Source organism: Ornithorhynchus anatinus, chromosome 17 (genome assembly GCF_004115215.2).
Source record: "Ornithorhynchus anatinus isolate Pmale09 chromosome 17, mOrnAna1.pri.v4, whole genome shotgun sequence".
NCBI lineage: Eukaryota > Metazoa > Chordata > Mammalia > Monotremata > Ornithorhynchidae > Ornithorhynchus > Ornithorhynchus anatinus.
Genome location: NC_041744.1, coordinates 925767 through 936710, shown reverse-complemented (window position 1 = coordinate 936710; position 10944 = coordinate 925767). Strand labels below are relative to the sequence as shown.

The 10944-nt window shown below is 58.2% G+C and overlaps 1 protein-coding gene across 1 annotated transcript; it reads right to left on the bottom strand.

Annotated features, from left to right (window-relative positions):
• Positions 1-645: 645 nt before the first annotated feature.
• Positions 646-6885, bottom strand: RFC2 (replication factor C subunit 2). The gene is made up of 11 exons (XM_029081590.2): positions 6756-6885; positions 4140-4209; positions 3597-3638; positions 3157-3263; positions 2944-3045; positions 2660-2760; positions 2347-2504; positions 1546-1611; positions 1376-1456; positions 1053-1166; positions 646-942 (listed from the first exon to the last, which is right to left on the bottom strand). The coding sequence occupies exons 1-11, from the start codon at positions 6848-6850 to the stop codon at positions 832-834; spliced, it is 1047 nt and encodes a 348-aa protein (XP_028937423.1). The 5' UTR covers positions 6851-6885; the 3' UTR covers positions 646-831.
• Positions 6886-10944: the final 4059 nt, after the last annotated feature.

The window sequence follows — 10944 nt, the reverse complement described above, 5'->3', positions numbered from 1 at the left end:
CGCCTTGACCCCCGGCCCCATCTCCCCTTTCCTGGCCCATGGAAAACCTCGCAGGACAGGGCCACGTCCCCGCCCCCCTCACCGTGAGGGGCTCCCCCACCCCATTCGTTGCTCCTTCTGCCCTCCTACCTCATCCCCACCCCCTGGAGCCCCCGCTGACCCAGTCAGACCTGCGAGCAATTCGGTCTAATGGACAGAGCGTGGCCTCGGGAGTCAGGACGTGGGTTCTGATCCTGGCTCTGCCACTTGTCTGCTGCGTGACCTTGGACAAGTCACTTAATTGCTCTGTACCTCAGCTGCCTCATCTGTAAAATGGAGACTAAGACCGTGAGCCTCATGCGGGACGGGGACTGGGTCCAACCCGATCACCTCGTATCTACTCCAGCACTTAGTACAGCGCCTGGCACATAGTAAGCACTTAAATACCAGTTATCGTTACTATTTTCGGAGCCGGTCAGGCTTGAGAGCCCCTCGGGCCAGATTTCCGTTACCCGTCCGGCCGGGAGAGGCTGCAGCGAGAAATGGGGACCTCCCTGCTCACGCCCGTTTCCCGCCAGACCCCACTGCCTCCCTCAGGACCCAGGTGCTTCCATCCACCCCCGCCCCACCCGCCGCCACAACGGGTGAGTCGACACCAGCACGAGCTGAAATTCGGCCCGGTATTTTATTGCTTGAGGCCGAGAGCGCGAGGAAGAACGGGTCCCAGGCCTGCCGGTCCCGGGCCTCCCCAGCCAGGTCCGCGCACGCGAGGGCCCTGGACGGAGAGCCGCCGGCGGCTCGGCTGGGCGGGGGGAGAAGCCGGGATTCCGGTCCGGCCCCGGGCCCCACCCTCTAGCTGGCGGCGGGCGCGAGAGTCTTCTGACACAGCCTGGCCAGGAGCCCGGCCATCTGCAGGAGGGAGTTGACGCCTTCAGCCACCTTCATGTGGGTGTATCCGATCTCCTGCAAAGCCACGGCGGCGCCGGTCAGGGCCGTTTCTGCAGGGAAACCGAGGCTCCGCCCACCCGGAGCGGGCCCGCGGCAGAAACCCGCCCCGACTTCCCACCACCGACCTTGATGAACTCCAGTTTCAGGTACTCGGCCATCTGGAAGGTCTTACACACCCGGAAAATGTTGCCAATGATGTCCTCTGGCGAGTAGCCCAGGCGCCACAGGTGAGCGAGGATCTAGCAGTAAAAATAGTAATACGTCTAGCCGGTCCCTGTCCCACCCGGGGCTCCCAGTCGAAGGGGAAGAGCGGATGGCGGCGTCCCGTTTGACCGGTGAGGAGATGGAGGCCCAGGGAGGTTGACCGACCGGCCCGGGGCCGGGGGCAGAGCTGGGATTAGGAAGTCTGAAGGGGTGGGGGGACCCGGAGGCGCTCGAGGTGCCGGACCTTGTAGGCTTCGTCGATATTGGCATGCACACAGTGCTGGATCATCTCTTTCACCAGTAAGGGGTGAGGCTCGTCACAGACCTGGCCGCAGAGACAGAGAGAGGGTCTGTATCGCCGACTCAGACGCCCCCAAGACAGCCCCCCCCCCCCCCCAGGGAGCAGACCCCTACCTTGAAGACATTCTCACTGTTGATAAAGCCAAAGCCAGAATAGGTGGACTGTAAGTTGTTCAGAGCCTGGGGCAGGGAGAGAGAGGGGGAGATATTTAATAATTACAACAACAGTGACACTCATTAGCGTTTCCTGTGTCTGTCAATCAATGGTGTTTACGAGTGCTTACTGTTGGCAGAGTACCGTACTAACCACTGAGGTAGATGCAATACAGTCAGTCCCTGTTCCACATGGGGCTCACCGTCTAAGGAGAGGTGAGGGCAGATATTTGATCCCCATTTTACCCATGAGGAGACTGAGGCCCAGACAAGCGAAGTGACTCGCTCCAGGTCACACAGCGGGCGGGTGGCGGAGCTGGGATTAGAGCCCAGATCTCCTGACTCCGAGGCCTGGGCTTTTCCTACTAGGCCGCGCTGCTTCTCCCCTTCGGCCTTAGCTTCCCCCCCGCAAATTTCCCACAGGCGCTCCCCCACCGGGGTCCCCAAACTGCCACTGTGTGGGACCCACGTGCCAGCCGGTGGCGAAACTGTGCAGTTTCGGTCACGACGGCGTCCACCGGGATGGGTGCGAGGCTTTTACGGCTCCGAAGTGCCGCTCACCAAATCCCCCTCGCGACAACAGGCCCCAGGAGGCAAGTAGATAAAACAGCCTATCGCTCTTCTCGGTTGCAGAGGGGGAAACCGAGGCTCAGAGAGGCCGGCGTCCGGACCCGAGCTCTCTCCCCTGGACGGTGCACTCCTCCCTCCTGGGGTTAGGCGATAACGAGGGAGGCCGGAGCGGGGAGGGGGACGGGCCCCCACCTGCCTCATGTCCCCCTGGGCGGTGAAGACGATGGCCTCCAGGCCGTCGTCCGAGTGCGGCACGTCTTCCTTCTCGATGACTTTCAGGAGCCGCGCCAGGACCTGTGCGTCCGTCAGTTTGGTGTAGCGCAGGACCGCGCAGCGAGACTGGATCGGCTCTAAGCGGAGGAAGACCGCGGGCCCGTGGCCGGACTTTAACCTCTCAGCTCTGGCCCACGCCTGTCGGGCACTGACCCGGCGGGTGAGATCCAGTCCCCCCGCCCCGTCAGCGACCGTCCCCTCCTCCCGGGCTTGCTCCCGCCCCAGCCCTTACCTATGATCTTGTCGGAGGCGTTGCAGGCCAGGGCAAAGCGGGTGGTTTTGGAGTAGATTTCCATGGTTCTCCTCAAGGCCTGCTGGGCCCCGTCCGTCATGCTGGGAGGGGACGGTTCGGTCAGGGAGGGGGGCGGCCGAAACAACGCTGCCGCTCTCTGGGACCGCTGGGCCCGGGGGCGGCGGCTTCTGCTTCCCCCTCCCCGGCCCGACCCCCGGGACCCACGCGGTCCGGGAGCTTGGGGGTCTGATAAGGAGACCAGGAGAGGACCAGGCCTCGCTCACCTGTCCGCCTCATCCAGGACGATGATCTTGTGGCGGCCGCGGGGCAGCGTCACCTTCTGCTGCGCGAACATCTTGATCTTGTTGCGCACCACGTCGATTCCCCTGAAACCGGCAGCCCCGAGAGAGCTCGGCGGCCCCCGCCCTATGTGGCCCCGAGGGGCCGACGCACTTCCAAACCGGGCCCTGGACCCCCACCAACCCCCAGCCACACACCTGTCATTTGAAGCGTTCAGTTCCAGGACGGCATCCTTCAGGGCCGGGCCCAGCAAGGCCCGCGCCAGGCACAGGATGCTGGTGGTCTTCCCGGTCCCGGGGGGACCCTGGGGGGAGGAGAGCGGAGCCATCAGGGACGGCCACCCGTCGCCGCATCGTCCACGCCGGGGACCCATCCCGGACGGAAGGCTGTTTTCCGGAGGGCGGCGGGGCCGGAGTCCGACCCACGCGGCTCCGGCGAGACGATGGCTTTGTCCCACAGCCGGAAGCCGGGAGGCGCCGGCTCCGTCGTCCTCACGACCGGGACCCGGGGCCGCCGGCCCCACCGCCAGCGGTGCCTCGTCCTCGAGCGGAAGACCCAGGGGCTCGCCCGCGGCACCGCCTCCCGGGGTCGCGTCAGACCCGCCGCAACCAAATGGCCGGGAGGCCCTTGCGCTCACCGCGATGATAATGTTGGGGACGTTCCCTTCCTTGGCAAAGACCTGGGGAAGACGGGAGGGAAAGGGTGGCTGAGAACCCGCACGGGGCCTCCGGCATCTCCAGCTGGAACCCGCTCCCGCACGGACCACCCGTGCGAGGCCTCTCTCTCCTTGCCGCGGGAAGCTGGCAGCCGGTGCCGGAGAGGTGCTCCCCAGTTCCCCATCACCGCACGGGCCTCACCGCGTCAGCCGTAGGCTGCCCTAGTTGGCGACGGTGCGGTGGGGCAAGCGGGCAGCCCGGAGGTAGGGCCCAGTTGCGCACGGAGCTTCGTCCCCTCTTCCCTGGCCGGGGCTGCCCCCAACCCCAGCCCTAAGGGAAGGTGGAGAGCTGGAGAGCCAGGGTCACTTGACAGAGTGTGTTCCCAGTGCCCAGCACTTGCGGGGGATTCAGTAGGCGTACGTGTTGGCGGTCGGGATCGAAGCCGTCAGCCATTTTCCAAGAACGCCACCGGAGACGTACCCCCGACCCCCGGCTCCCCCGAAAATAAGACTGCCGGTCCCCACCTCCAGCCGGCTCACGGTGTCCTCGTTGCCGACAATCTCGTTCAGCTTCACGGGCCGATATTTCTCCACCCTGCCCGGGGAAGAAGAGAACGGGAGAACGTGCTGGGCTTGTGACTACCTGCCAGTCGCCCACCAGGACCTGAGAGCGAGCGCCGGCGTCAGCCAACGGAGGCGGGTGGGCCGTCCGTGCGGCTGGCCGGGAGACGGGCCACGCTCCCGGATGGAAGGCAGGCGTCAACGTTGCCCGTCTGGTCTGCTGTCTGCCAGGTCCTCAGGCTGACGCAGCCTACCTGTGCAGGGCCCTGGCGCGGCAGGGCAGGGTAGCGAGCTGGATGCCCATTCCTCTGCCACGTGCTGGCACTCCAGGACCCACCAGGTGACGGCCCTGGCCACCGCCAAGAGATCTGCCATTGATGACTCCGTCTGCTGGTTGGCAAATGCTACTCCTTCCTGTAGTATCCTTGGTTTTTCTCTGGCCACCTGACGCTAGCCCTTCTACAGCTTTAAAATGGGGATCTGAGACCCGCTCTTCCCCCTCCTTAGACAGAGAACCCTCCGTGCTGCAGGGACTGTGTCGGACCTGATAATCTCGCATTTACCCAAGCGCTTTGCACGGTACTAGGCAAAGAATAAGCACCTAATACATACCTCGATCATTATTACTGCTCTCGGTCTTTCTTTCTCAGACCCCTCCGTACTCTTCCCATCCCCCTCAGATCCCATCAGGCTGCCTCACCTCCTCCATCTGGAGCTCCCCATCTGGAATTGGGGAATTCTCAGATTCTCCCCGAATCCCCCCGGGGCCTCCTCCCCTCTTCTTCATCTTTCCTCCCTTCCCTCCTCCCTCTCCCTTCATCTCTTCCTCCCTCCCCTCTCCCTTCCCTCCTTTTTTTCTTCCTCCTTCTCCTTTCATTTCTTCTTCCCTCTTCTCTCCCTTCATCCCTTCCACCCTCCCCTCTCCCTTCTCTTCTTCCCATCCCTCCCCTTCCATCCCCTCCTCCCTTCTCTTCCTCCCTCCCCTACCAATCACTGGTATTTACTGAGCGCTTACTATGTGCAGAGCCGGGGAGAGCACAAAACCAAATTGGCAAACACATCCTATGCCCCCCAATGAGCTAACACTCTAGAGGAGTGCTTACAGTCTCCTTTCTCCCCCTCTTATTTTCCCATGTCTAGTGGATAAAGTCCGGGCCTGGGACTCGGAAGATCACGCGTTCTAGTCCCGGCTCCGCCACGCGTCTGCTGTGTGACCTAGGGCAAATCACTGGGCCTCAGTCAGCCCATCTGCAAAATGGGGATTGACACCGTGAGCCCCCCACGGGATTGGGTCCAACCCGATTTGCCTGGATCCACCCCAGCGCTTCGTACAGTGCCCGGCACAGGGTAAGCAGAGAAGCAGCGTGGCTCAGTGGCAAGAGACCGGGTTTGAGAGTCAAAGGCCATGGCTTCCAATTCCGGCTCCGCTGCTCATCAGCGGTGTGACTTTGGGCAAGTCACCTCACTTCTCTGGGCCTCATCTGGAAAATGGGGATAATAATAATGTTGGTATTTGTTAAGCGCTTACTATGTGCAGAGCACTGTTTTAAGTGCTGGGGGAGACACAGGGTCATCGGGTTGTCCCACGTGAGGCTTACAGTTCATCCCCACTTTACAGATGAGGTCACTGAGGCCCAGAGAAGTGAAGTGACTTGCCCACAGTCACAAAGCTGACAAGTGGCAGAGCCGGGATTCGAATGAAGACTCTGAGCCCCACGTGGGACCACCTGATATAATAATAATAATGGTGGCATTTGTTAAGCGCTTGCTATGTGCAAAGCACTGCTCAAAGCGCTGGGGAGGCTACAAGGTGATCAGGTTGGCCCACGTGGGGCTCACAGTCTCCATCCCCGTTTTCCAGATGGGGTCACTGAGGCCCAGAGAAGCGAAGCGACTTGCCCACAGTTGACAAGCGGCGGAGCCGGGATCTGACCCCATGACCCCATGCTTAGAGAAGCAGCGTGGCTCAGTGGAAAGAGCCCGGGCTTGGGAGTCAGAGGCCATGGGTTCGAATCCCTGCTCCGCCACCGGTCAGCTGGGTGACTTTGGGCCAGTCGCGCCACTTCTCGGGCCCTCAGTTCCCTCATCTGGAAAACGGGGATGAAGACTGGGAGCCTCACGTGGGACAATCCCATCACCCTGGATCTCCCCCGGCGCTCGGAACAGCGCTTTGCACATAGTAAGCGCTCAACAAACACCACCATTATGACTTCTGACTGCCCCGCCCGTGCTGTTTCCACGGAGCCACCGCGCTTCTCTTGCACGCTGCCTGAGAAGCAGCGTGGCTCCGTGGAAAGAGCCCGGGCTTGGGAGTCAGAGGTCACGGGTTCGAACGACTTGCCAGCCGGGTGACTGTGGGCAAGTCACTTTACTTCCCCTGGGCCTCAGTTCCCTCCTCTGCAAAGGGGGTCTAACTGGGAGCCTCACGTGGGGCCACCTGATGACCCTGGATCTCCCCCAGCGCTTAGAACAGAGCTCTGCACATAGTCAGCGCTTTACAGATACCAACATTATTATTATTATCCCCGATCCCAGCGCTTAGAGCAGTGCTTGGCCCCTCGTTATGATTCTTCTGCTCACCACGGCAGCTCGTAGTGCCCTGCGGGGCGGCGCTCCCCGGCTCCGCTCCCGGCCTGGGCCCGGACTGCGGCTCCGCTCTCTTCCTCCTCCTCCATCTCCCTCCCTCTGCCGCCTTTTCCCGCCGCCCCCAGCGTGACGTCACACCACCGCTCCCCCAGCAGGGGGCGCCGCTCGGCGCATGCGCCCCGCCGGTCACGGGGGGAGGCGGGGCCGCTCGGTGACGGCACATCACCCCTCCCCATGACGTCATCGCGCGACCCCCGCCTCCCCCGTGACCGGCGGGGCGCATGCGCCGAGCGGTGCCCCCTGCTGGGGGAGAGCGGGAACGGACGCGGGCTCCTTCGGGTGCGACTTAGTAATGTTGGTATTTGTTAAGCGCTTCCTAAGTGCAGAGCACTGTTCTAAGCGCTGGGGGCGATACAAGATTGAGAATAATAATAATAATGATGGTATTTGTTTAGACTGTAAGCCCGTCAAACGGCAGGGACTGTCTCTATCTGTTGCCGACTTGTTCATCCCAAGCGCTTAGTACAGTGCTCTGCACCTAGTAAGCGCTCAATAAATACTATTGAATGAATGAATGAATTTGTTAAGCGCTTACTAGGTGCAGAGCACTGTTCTAAGCGCTGGGGGAGATCCAGAGTCATCAGGTGGTCCCGCCTGGCTCAGTGGAAAGAGCCCGGGCTTGGGAGTCGGAGGTCATGGGTTCGACTCCCGGCTCTGCCACTTGGCAGCTGGGTGACTGTGGGCAAGTCACTTCACTTCTCTGGGCCTCAGTGACCTCAGCTGGAAAATGGGGATTAACTGGGAGCCCCACGTGGGACCACCTTTCATTCATTCAATAGTATTTATTGAGCGCTTACTATGTGCAGAGCACTGGACTAAGCGCTTGGAATGAACAAGTCGGCAACAGATAGAGACGGTCCCTGCCGTTTGACGGGCTTACGGTCTAATCGGGGGAGACGGACAGACGAGAACGGTGGCAATAAATGATGATCCTGTATCTGCCCCAGCGCTTAGAACAGTGCTCAGCACATAGTAAGCGCTTAACAAATACCCTAATTATCATTATTCCTGGAGAAACAACGTGGCCTAGTGGACAGAGCACAGGCCCGGTAGTCAGAAGGATCTGGGTTCTAATCCCCTCTCTGCCACGTGTCTGCCATGTGGCCTTGGGCAAATCACTTCTCTGGGCCTCAGTTACCTCAGCTGCAAAATGGGGATTAAGCCTGGGAGCCCGATGGGGAACAGGGACTGTGTCCAACCCGATTAACTTGTATCTACTCCAGTGCTTAGAACAGTGCTTGGCACATAGTGGGCACTTAAGTACCATTATTATTTTAATAGCAAAGCAGAGTGGAAAGAGTCCGGGTTTGGGAGGCAGAGGTCATGGGTTCGAATCACTTGTCAGCCGTGTGACTGTGGACAAGTCACTTCACTTCTCTGTGCCTCAGTTACCTCATTTGTAAAATGGGGATTAACTGTGAGCCTCACGTGGGGCAACCTGATGACCCTGTATCTACCCTAGCGCTTAGAACAGTGATCTGCACGTAGTAAGCGCTTAACAAATACCAACATTATTATTTCCCGGACACCTATTGCAGGCGGACCACCTTACCGGGTGCCTGCTTTGTCCGGAGGCCCTACCTGGGCCCTTGGGAGATCACGGCAGTGAGACGCAGGGTTCCTGACCTCAAGGAGGTTATGTCTAATGGGAGAAACTACAAGTTTCTAGTTATCTATGAAGAGCTGGAGTAGGAGAAAGGACCAGCTGACCATAGCAGAATGATAGAGTAAATAGAAAAATAAGTTTAAGTAAATGTAAATTGAGACTACGCTTAAGTGGTTAGGGTAGTTATTGCTGCGGGCTGGAAAGGAAGAAAATCAGGGAAGGCTTGACGGATGGAGAGTTTCAGGAGGATTTGAAGGTGGGGAAAGCTGTAGTCGGGCAGATATAATAATAATAATCATTCATTCAATAGTATTTATTGAGCGCTTACTATGTGCAGCGCACTGTACTGAGTCCTTGGAATGGACAATTCGGCAACAGATAGAGACCATCCCTGCCCGATGACGGGCTCACAGTCTAAACGTGGTATTTGTTAAATAATAAACATGGTATTTGTTAAGGGCTTACTATGTGCCAAGCACTGTTCTAAGCGCTAGGGAAAATACAAGGTAGTCAGGTGGTCCCACCTGGGGCTCCCGGCCTTCGTCCCCATTTTACAGATGAGGTAACTGAGGCCCGGAGAAGTTAAGTGACTTGCCCAAGATCACACAGCAGACTCTTTCCAGGTCCCGGCTCTTTCCACTAGGCCAAGATGCTTCTCTTGTTACTTGTTACTATGGGCCAAGCACTGTACTAAGCCCTGGGCTAGATACAAATAATAATAATGATATTTGTTAAGCGCTTCCTATGTGCCGAGCACTGTTCTGAGCGCTGGAAACCGACACAGTTTCTGCTATCTGGGGCTCAGTCTAAGGAAGAACAGGTATTTGACCCCCGTCGGCAATTTAGCATTTGATCGAACGTGGATTCTAACGGAGAATAGGATGTCGAGGATGATGCCGACATTGCAGGGTTCTGGGTCCGGTGGCGGTCGGTGGTGGTTTCGAAAGAGTTGGGCAAGTGGGTGGGAAGCGGGGTGGTCTAGTGGATAAAGCACAGGAGGCCTGGCAGCCAGAGGATCTGGGTTCTAATCCCGGCTCCACCAAATGCCTGCTGTGCGACCTTGGGTAAGTCACTTCACTTCTCTGAGTTTCAGTTTCCTCGACTGCAAAATGGAGATTCGGTGCTTGTTCCCTCTCCTACGTAAACTGTGAACCCCATGTGGTTCAGGGGCTGTGTCCGACCTGATTAATTTTTACCTACCCCAGAGTTTAGAATACTGCTTGCCGCAGAGTACCCCCTCAACAAATACCATAAAAAAAGTCCAGCTCTATCCCGTTGAGTTTCAGAGAAGAGCGGTTCATCCGAGTGGACCTGTCCTGGAGGCAAGAGGAAAGGTGTGACCGGATGCGGAAGAGAGGTCGGGACCGGAGCGGGAAATCTGGGAGTCGCCTGGAGGTGGGAGCTAATAAGTGCTACTAGTACAGTGTTCTGCACACAGTAAGTACTCAATAAATGCTACTGATTGATGATCGTGAGCGGGCGAACCCCCTCCGCGGGCGGAAAGTCCAGATCTCACGTGGACCCAGAAGGAGACGTTTCCTCCTTCTGCCAATGGAAGTGGGTCAGGGGGCCCACCTGTCCGTGATTGGGGGGAAGAAGGCATCCATCAGCAGGCCCTGTCGATCACCTTGGAGGGGGCCCGCTCACCTGGACACCAGGTGATGACATCGGCCGGAACTAGGCCAATTACAGGGAAGGATTGGATAACAGGGAGGGGAGAAGAGGCTAAAGACCAGAATCGGGGATGTTTTCCTCTTTGTCTTCGGGCATTTGTCCGGCTCTGAGGGTCAGAGGATCCCCTCCCTTCCTCCCTCAAGAAGCCTTCGCTGGAAGATAAGGTAAGTGGCCTTTGCTCATATGGACTTAACCCAGGTTCGTTCATTCAGGCGTATTTATCGAGCACTCACTGCGTGCAAAGCCCTGGACTAAGCACTTGGGAAAGTATGAAATCGCAATAAATAGACACATTCCCTGCCCACAGTGAGCTTACAGTCTAGAGAGGTAGAGAGATATCAATATTAAAAAAAATAAGTTAGGGACATGAACATAAGTACTGTGGCGCTGGGAGGGGGGTGGATTCATTCAATAGTATTTATTGAGCGCTTACTATGTGCAGAGCACTGTACTAAGCGCTTGAAAAGGGAGCACGTCAGGGCGACGCAGAAGGGAGTGGGAAAAGAGGAAAGGAAGGCTTCGTCAGGGAAGGCGTCTTGGAGGTTAAATTAAAGTTTAGTCCCAGGCTAATGGGCAGCTAAGCTTGGATTTTGTTTCTCAAGTCTCTTCTGCCTAAATTCTGTTATCGGGTTGTGTTGGCTCTTGCTGAGCTAAGAGAGATTACAGATCGTGCCTTAAGCATTTTCAGAGTAAATATTTATATCTCTGCTATGGGGGGGTGGCGGGGCCGGGGTTACGCTGTCCGTGTGAACTCAGCAACACTGGGAAATCAATCCCTGAGTGCACACTGGGCGGAGCTGAGGCTTCTGGCTCTCTCCTCTCTCTCTTTTTATGGTATTAAGC

Excerpts from the sequence above, each read along its gene's own strand:
- RFC2 (XM_029081590.2), bottom strand. The coding sequence starts at position 6,850 with ATGGAGGAGGAGGAAGAGAGCGGAGCCGCAGTCCGGGCCCAGGCCGGG. Across the intron at positions 3,046-3,156 it reads CTGAACGCTTCAAATGACAG|GGGAATCGACGTGGTGCGCA; the intron begins GTGTGTGGCTGG and ends TGCCGGTTTCAG. Across the intron at positions 1,167-1,375 it reads ATATCGACGAAGCCTACAAG|ATCCTCGCTCACCTGTGGCG; the intron begins GTCCGGCACCTC and ends TTTTACTGCTAG.